At 39.9% G+C, this 12029-nt stretch overlaps 1 protein-coding gene across 2 annotated transcripts in view; it reads left to right on the top strand.

The window, feature by feature from the left end:
* The window catches only part of CELF2 (CUGBP Elav-like family member 2), a 663065-nt gene that overhangs the window by 95623 nt on the left and 555413 nt on the right, over positions 1–12029 (top strand). Inside the window, exon 1 of one of the 2 annotated variants that reach the window (XM_061435722.1) lies at positions 9713–9886. The exons of the other annotated variant lie outside the window; for it this stretch is intronic. Coding sequence (XP_061291706.1) covers positions 9834–9886 — 53 coding nt within the window. The 5' untranslated portion in view covers positions 9713–9833. Of the gene's footprint in view, positions 1–9712; positions 9887–12029 lie in introns of those variants that run through there. 2 annotated transcript variants of the gene reach the window in all.

The following is a 12029-nucleotide window of genomic DNA, read 5'->3' as shown; positions in this document are numbered from 1 at the left end:
TGCGAGGGCTGCACCAAGTCTTAGTTGCAGCACGGGGATCTTCATTGCCTAGAGTGGGATCTTTAGTTGAGACATGGGGGTTCTTAGTTGCAGCATTTGGGATCTAGTTCCCCAGCAAGGGATCAAACCCAGGCTCCCAACATTGGGAATGCAAAGTCTTAACCCCTGAACCACCAGGGAAGTCTCAGAGAAGTTTTAATAAAACCACAATGCTCATTCATTTAATTATCCAGCTGAACTACATTTATGATTTGAAAAATGCTTTGCCTTTCCTTCTGATTGTCCATTAGAAGATGTGTTTTAGGTTTGGAACGAGAGGGTGACTCGAAAACCAGACCACTTTGTTTCAAACCTCGCCTCTGCCACCTACTCACTATGATCATTTTTTACCCTTTTTGAGCTTTTAGTTTCCTCATCTGTAAAATGAAGATAAAAATAGAGCTTGCCTCATCGCTTCCTATGAGGATTGAGTGAGTTAATTTCTGTAAAACCTTTAAAACACTGGCTGGGACATAGTAAGTGCTATGGGTTTGTTAAATCAATAGTCTTTTCCATTTTCACTTCTAGGTCCTTCTATTATAACTGTGACAACTGTTTAGTGGTTTAAAACACTGCTCAAGTACACTAGGGGAAATGAACTATTTTAGGAAACCTTCAAAATATTTTATAATCTAAATGATCTGTGGAGAGATACATCTGGATTTTCATATATTAAGATATCTTAAATTGTGGCAAATTAATAGTGTTTCATTTTCCTTTTGCTAATGTACAGTAAAATAGGAATTAGAGGAACAAATTGAAGATGTGTCACAGGTAAGGACTAATTTCCAAACTTCCCAATCAACAAAGATTATTTTCAATGAACTCAAGTCCCAATTTTTTAAAGCATGAGTGTAATTATAAATGATTTTTAAATTTCTCATCAAATGGTGACTTTAAGGATATCTGGTATCAGCTGGCTATTAAGTTAATTGATTTTCATTTTTTATGTTTCACTAGAATACATTTTCTTTTTATCAACAATATAAATGAATATAATTTCTATTCACCTTAGGTCACATATGGCTTGGTTCAATACAGATCCTAAAGCTATTTTTTCAAAATCTCTAGAATTTGTTTTTTATTGTTGTTGAATACTTTTCACAGCATTACTCAGAGTGTGAAAAGCATAAACCAATGCAGATCTCTGGATTGCTCGTTTTTAATAATTAGTAATAAGAGTTGGGACATGTTCAACAATTTTACAGAGTAATTTTATATATATTAATCCAATAATTTTTGAAATTTGGTTCATACTTTGAATTTACTTTAGTTTTTCTAGTAATTCAATTTTATTGTATCTTACAAAAATATTGGTCTACAACATATTGAAAAGTTAAAAAAAAAGAAAAAGAAAGAAACATGGTCCTCCAGCATGATGAAAAGCACTGCCTAACGGATCATTTGATTGCCAAATAAACACTTTATGTGCTGTGCACACTCAGTAGCTCAGTCGTGTCTGATTCTATGGGACCCCATGGACCATAGATCACTAGGCTCCTCTGTGCATGGGATTTCTCAGGCAAGAATACTGGAGTGAGTTGCCATTTCCTTCTCCAGGGGATAGCCTCAACTAAGAGATTGAACCTGTGTTTCTTGCATCTCCTGCACTGGCAGGAGCAGTAGCACCACCTGGGAAACACTTTATACAATCAATTATCAATCAATATTTTTGTTTGTTTGTAGTTGCTACTTTGAATTAAATTAACAAGTTATTAGGTATTTAAATCTGTGACTTCAAGTAAATTCATTGCACAATGTAATTCCACTTAGGTCTGCTGGGTTTGTCTTTGAAGATAGTAAGAGGCAGCTTATCCTTTTCTCTGAGTGATTCCTGGGCAGAATTCCTGGTCAGGCAGTCTTTCATAAGCAGATGTTGACATTGTTTCATTGACCGGAAACTTGACAATTATGTTTGACTTTCCTCTAAACCTCAGTTTTCCCCCTTAGAAAGCAGTGAGAAGTCCTATCCTGAAGCACACAAACACCAGAGAAATCTGAAATTGCCACTGAAAGAAAAAACAAAAACAAACAAACAAACAAAACTAGGATCGGCGGTGCAGGTTTCTATTTCCTGGCTTGGGCTTCGGGGACCGTCTGAACAATACATCTTTTTTTCTGGGCATCGCTTTATCCCTCTTGCTGGGAGCTGTGAGTGCTAACAAAGCAGACTGGAAATTAAAAGAAGGACATTATACAGCTTTAAAAATCACATCTTCTGTGGCAGGACAGGAGTTAAAGCTCGAATTTTTTTTTTTTTCCCCTCTGTATGTACCAAATTTGGCCCGTGATTCCTTTGAATGGCATGAAAAGCTGCTGGCTGGGTGTTGGTTTCCTCTCCTCTCTTCCTTTCTCACTTTTAAAATATGCCTGGCAGAGACTCAACCCTCCTCTCCTCCTGCTTTAATCCATTTTGCCCTCCTGTTCAGCTGACTAAGACTCCAAATGAGAAAAAGCATTCCTTCCCAATTGTTAAGAGGGTTTTTGCATCGTTAGAAATATTCGGTACATATGTAGACCCTGAATAACACATTCTGTCTTCCCCTCTCCTTAGCAGGTTTTGTAGCTGTCTCTTCAGAGACACTTTAGAATTTTTTCAGTTGCCATAATAACAATTTTTTGTGCGTATTCCATAATAGCAATTCTCCAATCACTGACGAAGCACCAAAATACATATCTTTGTTCATAGGCTTTTTATTGTATCAAGTGTTGGGAGCCAAACAGGAAAGCACTTGAAATGCCATTAAAGTTATATTCGTTTGTTTAAAAAAAGAGAGAGAGAAATCCTGCCATCTTTGGAAGTTGGTCTCTGTAGACCTTGTTAATGTGAGGATAGGTACAAGATACATTTTATGTAACTGAAGATTAATGGTTAACTGTTTCAGGTTCAGACTTCATACAATAGGAGGTGATGTTTATTTGGTGCAAAAACAAGAGGACACAGCAGCTGTGTTATCTGTATAAGATAAATACAATACAAAGGGGCTCCCAAATTTTACAAAATGTCAGCTTTGGTGCTTCTGAACATATCAATGTTACCAGCACTTAAAAATGCATTCAACTTGCCCGTCTTAAGAAGGCTGCCTGGTGTTTTCTAATTTCCAATATTACAAGATACAGGCATTCTTTCATCATATCACTGCTTTGTTGAAAAAGAAAGCTCAAGTGGGGCTTTTTATGTTTGGCTTATAACACCTAAGACAGTAAAGATGATTTAAGAACATTTCAGTAAATGCATTTTGATGCCTGATTGTCAGGGAGGGAAAAACTTTCCTCTACCCTGCCATGTTCTTCCGGCTGATCCAAGAATTAAACATGAAACAGGTTAACAGGAGAAGATAGAGTTTAATTTCACATGTACAGGAATCACACGTAATGAGAGGGTCAGAGACAGAAAGGTAAATTGAGGCATATGTGTCATCCTGATCTGAGGAATGGGATGGGCCCTGGGGCTTTCGAGGACCAAAGATGGGAGGGCCATTCACAGGATGATGACAAGAGCATGTGTCTGGTAATGAGATGTTTGTCCTGTAATATAGATGATGAGGCCACTTAGAGAAAATGTCTCTCTGCTAATAACTTTTTTAGGAAAAAGCTAATCTAAGTTCTTCTATGAAGTTGAAGGAGGGGCAGTAGTGTCTCTTTGGGCTTCCCTGGTGGCTCAGCAATAAAGAATCTGCCTGCAATGCAAGAGACCTGGGTTTGATCCCTGGGTCTGATTCCTGGGTCAGGAAGATCCCCTGGAGAAGGAAATAGCAACCCACTCCAGTATTCTTGCCTGGAGAATCCCATGGATAGGGGATCCTGGCGGGGTACAGTCCATGGGGTCGAAAGAGTCGGACATGACCTGTGGACTAAACCACTAGTGCCTTTCTAGCCCTTGGGGGTCTTGATTCCCTGTAACTCAAAATAATCCACATGCTGAAGTGGCCCATTTTGGGGAGACCTATTCTGATCCCCAACACAACCAGTAACATCAGTGTGCCTTTACGTACCTCCATAAATGAAAAATAATCACCACAGTGATAATGCTCTTTTTATTTCAAAGTCAGTCCAGCATAGGCGTGTCAGGTTAGCAAATTAAAATACAGGACTTACAGTGTCAGTACAGATAAAAAAGCAAATAATTTTTTAGTATATGTGTGTCCCATGCAATATTTGGAGGGGGCATACTTAATCAAAAATTTCCTCCTCGTGTCTCTGAAATCCGGCTTCAACAGAGTGTGCTGAATTTATCTGGCGACCCTTGTCTATCATCACTGCTATGAAAACAACGCAGAGCTGGATCTGATTTCCAGGGTCAAGAACAAGAGCTGGAGTTTCTGAGTTCGTTCCACCTGCCAGCTTTACAACTCTGTCCCATCACCAAGACCAGGGAAGCTTCTTCTGCAGAAGTAGAATGTATTTCCAATCAGTCATTTCAGTTTCTTAAAGGGAGAGAGAGAACTTACCCACTTGAGGAAAAGAAAAGAGCTGGCAAATAAGAAAAAGAAAAATCTGAAACAAGCAGAAGGGGAAAGAATCTTTATTGGGAAGTAATAGAATTAGGACTGATTAAGCTTCAAGCAAGATTTTCTAAAATAAAATTTAAAAAATTAGAATAATCAGATTCCTAGGAATCAGAAATTAGAGACAAACACAGAATGAAAAAAAGGACATAAAATGTTATTTTTTTTCCCCTTAGCAAGGCTAAGGCTTTTTTGTTTTTTTTTAATTCCTAACTATCAGAACATTTTGTTGGGAGATAAATTTCCCAAGACATCATGTCTGTCTTTCTAAAGCTTTGTTTAGTGGTTGGTCTAACTTCTAGCTGATGGGGAAGGCTTGTTTTCTTTCTTTGGCTACTTCACACCCAAGGGCTTCTTGTTCCTCTATAAGACGAGTTCCCATAGATCTTCACCTTTGGCTTCAGTGACATGGTTCTCAACACATGAAAAGCCACCCAGGATGCTAAAGGACCAGGGCAAATTTTCTACTTGAGTGCATGCTCAGTCTATCCGCTGTGGAGTGGGGTGTCATTTCCTCCTCCAGGGGATCTTTCCAATCCAGGGATCAAACTTGAGTGCATGCTCAGTCTATCCGCTGTGGAGTGGGGTGTCATTTCCTCCTCCAGGGGATCTTTCCAATCCAGGGATCAAACCCAGATCAATCCTGCATCTGCTCCACTGGCAGGAAGATTCTTTACCACTGAGCCACCAAATTTTCTATTTGCTAACCCTCCATCAGCATTCCCTGTCTAAGTCTGGTATGAAATGCAGTTTCCTTGGCTCCTGCTCTTGTCTCTTCACTGAGATTCTGGTTTCCATTTGCTTCCCAGGTGACTCTAACCCCTATACTTGTGAAAACCACAGGCTCATAAGGTTTGGGGCCTGAGGTTTTGTTTGCTTGGATGCAAGAGGTCCAAAGAGGGGGGTCGTTTTTTGTTTGCATTTGGATTTTGGTTTTGGTTTCTGTGCCTGGGAAGAGGGAAAGACATAGAAAGTTTAGTTACATGAAAAGGAGAATTATGAGTCTTGTCACTGGTAATAGTGGGACAATTCATGAATGTTGCTTTATATGGATGACCATTCTTTTTTGGAAAGGTACATTTTTATAACATGATTCACTTTATTCTGAAAGTTTATAATACAGTATTTAAGCCTCCTAACCTCTTTGAAGCACTTTCAGATACATTATCCTTAAATAATGTCCTGAGATAATTAAGACAAATTTTATCATCACCATTTTACACAAAAATAAACTGAGGTCTTTTGATTTTCTCTTTCTTTTTTTATTTTTTAAATTATGAAAATATAACACATTTACAGGACACTTGGAAAATACAGAACAAAGATACATATAGTCCCACTGTATATTATAGTTATTTTTAAGCAGATAATAAATTAAGATTTTTAGCTGGAGTTTCAATATCAAACTCTCAAAAATTAATAGAATGAATATACAGAAAAGTAGGATATAGTAGATCTGAAAAGCACCTGAACCAATTCAACAGAATTAAGATTTATACAATTTTCACACAACAGTAGGATACAAATTTTATTCAAGTTCCCATAGAATATAAACCAGGAGACACTGGAACATGTCCAGGGACATAAATCAAGGTGCAAAACTTTCATGGTCTAAAGACATAAAAATCATACAGAGTATGTTTTCTAATCCCTGTGGAATTATGTTAGAAATCAATATCAAAAGATATTTGAAAATAACCCACATATTTTCAAGTGCAACATGACATTTACCAAGAGACATATTTGACTTAGCCACTGAAAGCCTCAATAAAGTTAGAAGACTGAAAAAAAACAGAGGGTGATTGCAGAGTAGAAAGCATTTAAATGAGAAATTAATATAAAAATGAGAAATTAATATAAAAATGAGAAATTAATATCAAAGATACTTTTAAAAAAACATGTTTTTGGAAATTAAATGGATGACATTGTTTTTTTAACAATTCAGGGACAATTCAGAAGAGCCAACTATTGAAAAGTCGTTATAAGCAATAATAAAACAATTTCATTTTTAAAGATATCAATTAATCAAAATATGAGAAAAAGAACACAGAATTAAACCCTGTAATTCATTCAGTGACGTGGAAGAAAATTATATTTGGGGGCCAGAGTTTTCTACACTAAATTTAACTTCTTGAGTTTTACATATAAAAAGTTTATCGTTGATTTTCCTGAGCTAAAGATGAATAGTTAGCCAAATTTTGAACTGGGCAGTATTTTGTTTCTTTCTTCATCCTTACTGGGTTCCCTAATAGCTGAAGGTGAGTGAATTTTTCTGATGGCCTTTTTCTTAGTAGGAAATGGATCTATTTGATGTGAAGCTGTTCAAAATCAGGAATGGAATACTTAGGGGAGAGAGGAAAAAGGGAAATCTGCATATATAAAGCATGGAATTAATTTCCAGTATATGTAAGAAAACACTTGTTCCTCAAAATTAAGAAAGAGAACAGCAAAATCTTCAGCCCATTTGGACTCAATTCAGCCCTTCAAAGATGGTCTATCACCAAACACTTTCAGGGAGTGGATTTGAAAGCCAGTTCTGAACGTAGGAGAGGAAGCAGGAAGGTGATGCAAACCATCTTATCCACGCCTAACCTGATCACAACCCTAGTCCCACCCCGATACAGATGCACCCTGCTTTTGTATTCCTCCCTGAGGGAGGGAGGGAATGCCTGGTGTGGCCACTCCCGTGGGGTCCAGTGGGTGTGGCTTCTGGGTATCACCCCTCCCCCTGCTGAGGACTAGCCTTGGGAGCCCAAATTTTCATGCCTGAATGTCCTCACCTACATTAACAAAATGGGGGTGCTTCTGATAACTTACCTCATAAACAAGTTAGTTACGAGGACTAAACGAGCTAACATAAATAAATTAGACCTCCAATTAAAATAAATAAATTTATATTAAAAAAAAAGAAATTAGAACAGTTTCCAGTAATAAACTTTCACTAGAATCTGTTTCTGCACTTGGACTTGGGGCAGGGTTTCATCCAAAGGAACTGCCTTTAAAAGTTTTTTGTAAGGACGACTGCCTTAAAACATGATTTCGTAATCGAGGAACACGTTCTTGTCCTTTCGTCCTTTGGCCAAAAACCAAGTCCTTCCGCCTGTCACCCATTAAGCCTGAACTCCAAGGGTTAAGGACCCATTCCCCCTTCTCCCCCAGACCTGAATCTCAGCGGCAGAGAGATGGGTTAATATATAAGGATGATCTCACTGTAGTCACAGAAGCGATTTCATTATAATCTTTGTTTTCTCCTGCTAACTTTCTAAATGGAGAAACATCTTATTAATTACCTAAGCATTTGGAACCCTTTGGAGGTACACGCCCCACAAATGCTATTATTATTACCCAGATTTGGTGAAGTACTTGAGGATTACAAGTGTTCTGTAAAGGTTTATACATTACTCTGCTGTGACCCAAGATCCACAGTGGGACAGCAAAGACAGCCCAGGAAGAAGCATGAAGCTCCAGAGAGGCAGGGGTTTGTATAACAGGTATGAAATTCTCTTTCAGTTTAGCATAAAGATAGTCAGACTCCTAAAGAGAGTCATTTACAGCCATTAAGGAAACTGTGTATGACTGTAACTGGGAAAGCTGAGGGTTTGCTGCATATTCTTAGAAGGGGGTCCTTAGAGAAAAGGGTAACAGGGAAAGGATTTAAAATGCTGTGAGGGGCATTTTGAGTTAACTGGAAGAACTTCTTGACAATAAAAGCAGAACACTGCCAACAGCTGTCACCACATCTTTCCCTACAGAGATTCTTTTTCTTTAAGTTCAGCCTAAAGGCAAGAAACTGGAACCCATCCTCCAGGCTGACCATTTTAGGTAGTAAGGTCAATGCAGAACATTGAATGGCTGCGCATTCTTTTTAAGACTGAACTCTTCTTGTGGGAAAACTATCGGCTGGTGCCAGTGTGCCCTTAACACCCCTTAACACTCTCCACACTCTTTTCAACCAAGACAAAAAGACCTAGAACTGGCCATGCACAATAATCATTGTTTTGTTAGACCAAGGAGGCTGATCTTCCATGTCTGGTGATGATCTTAAAATTACCTTTTAAAATAAGGGTAGGGAGAGGAGGAATTGCATAGAAAGAGAGAGGATCAAGAATCAAGTAAAGCTCATGTGGCATGCAGGCATAGGAAAAATCTTAATAACCAGAGAAGTCATGGAGACCGTTATGCCAGGGGATTTCAAGGTCAATGCCAGGATCCTGGGAGGACAGGGTGGGGGAAGGGCTTCAGAAGCGGAGCCTTAGCTAGAACTTAGTAAAGCAGAAAACTCACTAAGAGACAGTGCTGAGGAAAATTAGAAACCTGCATGCTCACCAACAACCCACATCAGCACACAGACCAGTCTAGAGGAAAACATTTCTGCTCTGGATTTTTTTTTTAAACATCTGCTATGCACGGTTTCAGATGATTATTGAAAGGATGTTCAGTTTTAAATAAAGGACAAAAGATATACAAGTTGAGGGAGAAAAGCCCACGCCCTCTTCTGTTAATGCTTAGAAAGATTCTACATTTCCCCCTCTTCATGTTATTTTAAAACATGAAAAAGAAAGAAAGGGGGGGGGGGAGCAGTGTAGCAAATTCTCTGCCAGAAAACACACAGTAAATTCTAGCTTGTTAAGCAGCCTGGTTCCAAATTATTTCTAAAAAACAAATCCTAACAGTCATGTAGTTACAGCCTCTGAGGGAAGCTGTAAGACCGACGCTGGTGTCCCGGAACCCAAGCCACCAAAAAAAAAAAAAAAATCAAGAAAGAAACCTAACCGGTTTTCTGACAGAAATATGAAAGCAAAATCTCAGAGGCAAGAGGATGCCCCAGAGGAGGAGAAAGCTGCAGCTTGCAGTAATCTGTAAATGATTGCTGGTAAAGTCTGGAGGCTTCAGGCTTGATCTGTGTTTGTTCCAAAAGCAAGCCAAGAAGGACGGTGTTAATAAAGAGAGATTTAACTGAGAGCTGTGCTTGGAATAAAGTGGGCTACAAAAAGGTCAAATGTGATCAGTCGGAGCAGATTACAAGGGCTTTAAAAGGTGGTGTGGAGAAATGAGCCGGGGTGGGGAAGTAATATAGCGCAAGATTGATTTGGGGGGTGTGTGGGGGGGAGGGGGGGTGGAGAAAAGCCAGGACAAGTGCTTATCAATCCTAGAAGGAGGAAGAGCCGCGCGGGCGCCCAGTGGCTCCGGGCCTGAGCCGAGCAGCTGGCTGCCGCCTCCTTTCCCCTTCCCTCCCCGCGCCCCCTCCGCCCGGGACCGGACCTGCCTTCAGCCACCCTCTAGACAATGGTCTCTTTAATCTCTGATTTGGATCCACTCAAAGACTGGAAAGTTTTAAGGTAGGCCTGCTTTCCTTTCTCTCGCGTCGCTGTTTCCGTTCACGGCCAAGTTCCTCCCCCCGCACCCCCCCCCCCCCAATTAAGGCGCTCGGGTCGCTGCGCGCAGCGCCTGCGGTGGGAGGCGGGGGCCGCCGGATCTGCTCGGGGCTGGGGTGCTCCGGGGTGATTCGGCATCGACTTCCAGCAGACGCGGAAAGAGGGGCGTGAGAAGTCCTCAGTTTCATCCCCGAGGGGAAGGCGGCGTATTTTAATGACAGTTTGTCTTCGTGAAATGATTCTTGACGTCGGCCGAGTCTTAACCAGTTATCCTTGTCATTGCGTTTCATGGGGCACTGAATCCATCAGAGAAGTGGCAAACTTTCTGGGACTTCAGATAAAAAAGCGAACTTTGCAGAAAACTATTGCTGCTCTTCTAGGAAGAGAGCCCATGGAAATGCGGTTTCCTCCTGTTGACCTCTCCTCCCCACCCCCAGGTCTAATTTGGAAAAGCCAGTGCTATGAAAACTCGGCTCACCTTTGAACCGAATGAGTGGAGTTTCTGAAAGGAGCTCTTTCTCTGAATGCCCCTGAAAAGATGAACTCTGACCACTTCATGATTCAGAGACCCAGAAAAATGAGAACCCAAGGACTTCAAAGGGGCAAAAGTTTATGCATTTCCTCCACTTGAGTCTAAACTGACTCCTCCCTTAGAGTTCACAATTCCTTTCTAGTTTAACTTAACGTTGAAGAGTATTTCCCAGCCAAAAGAACTTTGGGCAGTTTTTAAAAAATAAAAAATGTTGATGAGTTTTATGAAAAGTGGTTCAACACAATGACGTGTTGTCTCTGGTATCTACTCCCGAACATGATTCCATTGGAACTACATCAAGTCCCAAACAAGGCACCTCTTTTTCCTGACGTCTTGTATTAATTGGCTATTACTTAGTTCTCTCTCATGAGCTCTGCCTAATTTTATTATTTTTAAAATTTATTTTATTGAAGTGTAGTTGATTTACAATGTCATGTTAATTTCTATTGTATAGCAGAGTAATTCGGTTATATATATATACATTGTTTTTCATGTTCTTTTCCATTATGGTTTATCACGGGATACAGAATATAGTTTCTTCTGTTATACAGTAGGACCTTGTTGTTTAGCCATCCTATATAGGTTGCATCTACAGTACTAATCCCAAACTCCCAATCCCTGTCTCCCTACTTGGCAGCCACAAGCCTGTTCTCTGTGAGTCTGTTTCTGTTTCATAGGTCAGCTCATTTGTGTCATATTCTAGATTCTACGTATGGTGTTTGTCTTTCTCTTTCTGACTTCACTTAGTATAATACTCTCTAGGTCCATTCTTGTTGCTGAAAATGGCATTATTTCCTTGTTTTTGACGGCTGCGTATTCCATTGTATATATATGTGCCACAGCTTCTTTATCCATTCAACTGTTGATGGACATTTAGGTTGTTTCCCTGTCTTGGCTATTGTAAATAGTGATGCAATAAACTAATTTTATTATTTTTAAAAGCAACCAGATGAGGGGCTTCGCTGGTGGTCCAGTGGCGAAGACTCTGAACTCCCAAAGCAGGGGGCCCGAGTTCGATCCCTGGTGGGGGAATTAGAGCCCACGTGCTGCAACTAAGAATTCACATATTGCAACTAAAGAGATTCTGAGTGCGACAACTAAAGATTCTGAGTGCTGCAACTGAGGATTCCCTGTGATGCAACTAAGACCTGTTCCAGCCAAATAAATAAATAAATATTTTAAAAATAAACAAAAGCAACCACATGATACAAAAGAGCAAATAAATGAAAAATTGGCTATTATCTATCTCAATAATTTTCTTTTTAAAAATTCTTGTACCTTGCTCTCTAGAACGTCACATGTATCAGTCAGTCAGTTTAGCGTCTCGGTCATATCCGACTCTTTGCTACCCCATGGACTGCAGCACGCCAGGTTTCCCGGTCCATCACCAACTCCCGGAGCTTGCTCAAACTCATGTCCATTGAGTTGGTGATGCCATCCAACCATCTTGTCCTCTGTCGTCCCCTTCTCCTCCTGCCTTCAATCTTTCCCGGCATCAGGGTCTTTTCCAGTGAGTCAGTTCTTTGTATCAGGTGGTGTGTATACATATCATATAGCATGTGTCGTTTTATAATC

Source organism: Bos javanicus, chromosome 13 (assembly GCF_032452875.1).
Source record: "Bos javanicus breed banteng chromosome 13, ARS-OSU_banteng_1.0, whole genome shotgun sequence".
In the NCBI taxonomy this organism is placed as follows: domain Eukaryota; kingdom Metazoa; phylum Chordata; class Mammalia; order Artiodactyla; family Bovidae; genus Bos; species Bos javanicus.
This window is presented reverse-complemented; position numbering and strand designations above follow the sequence as displayed.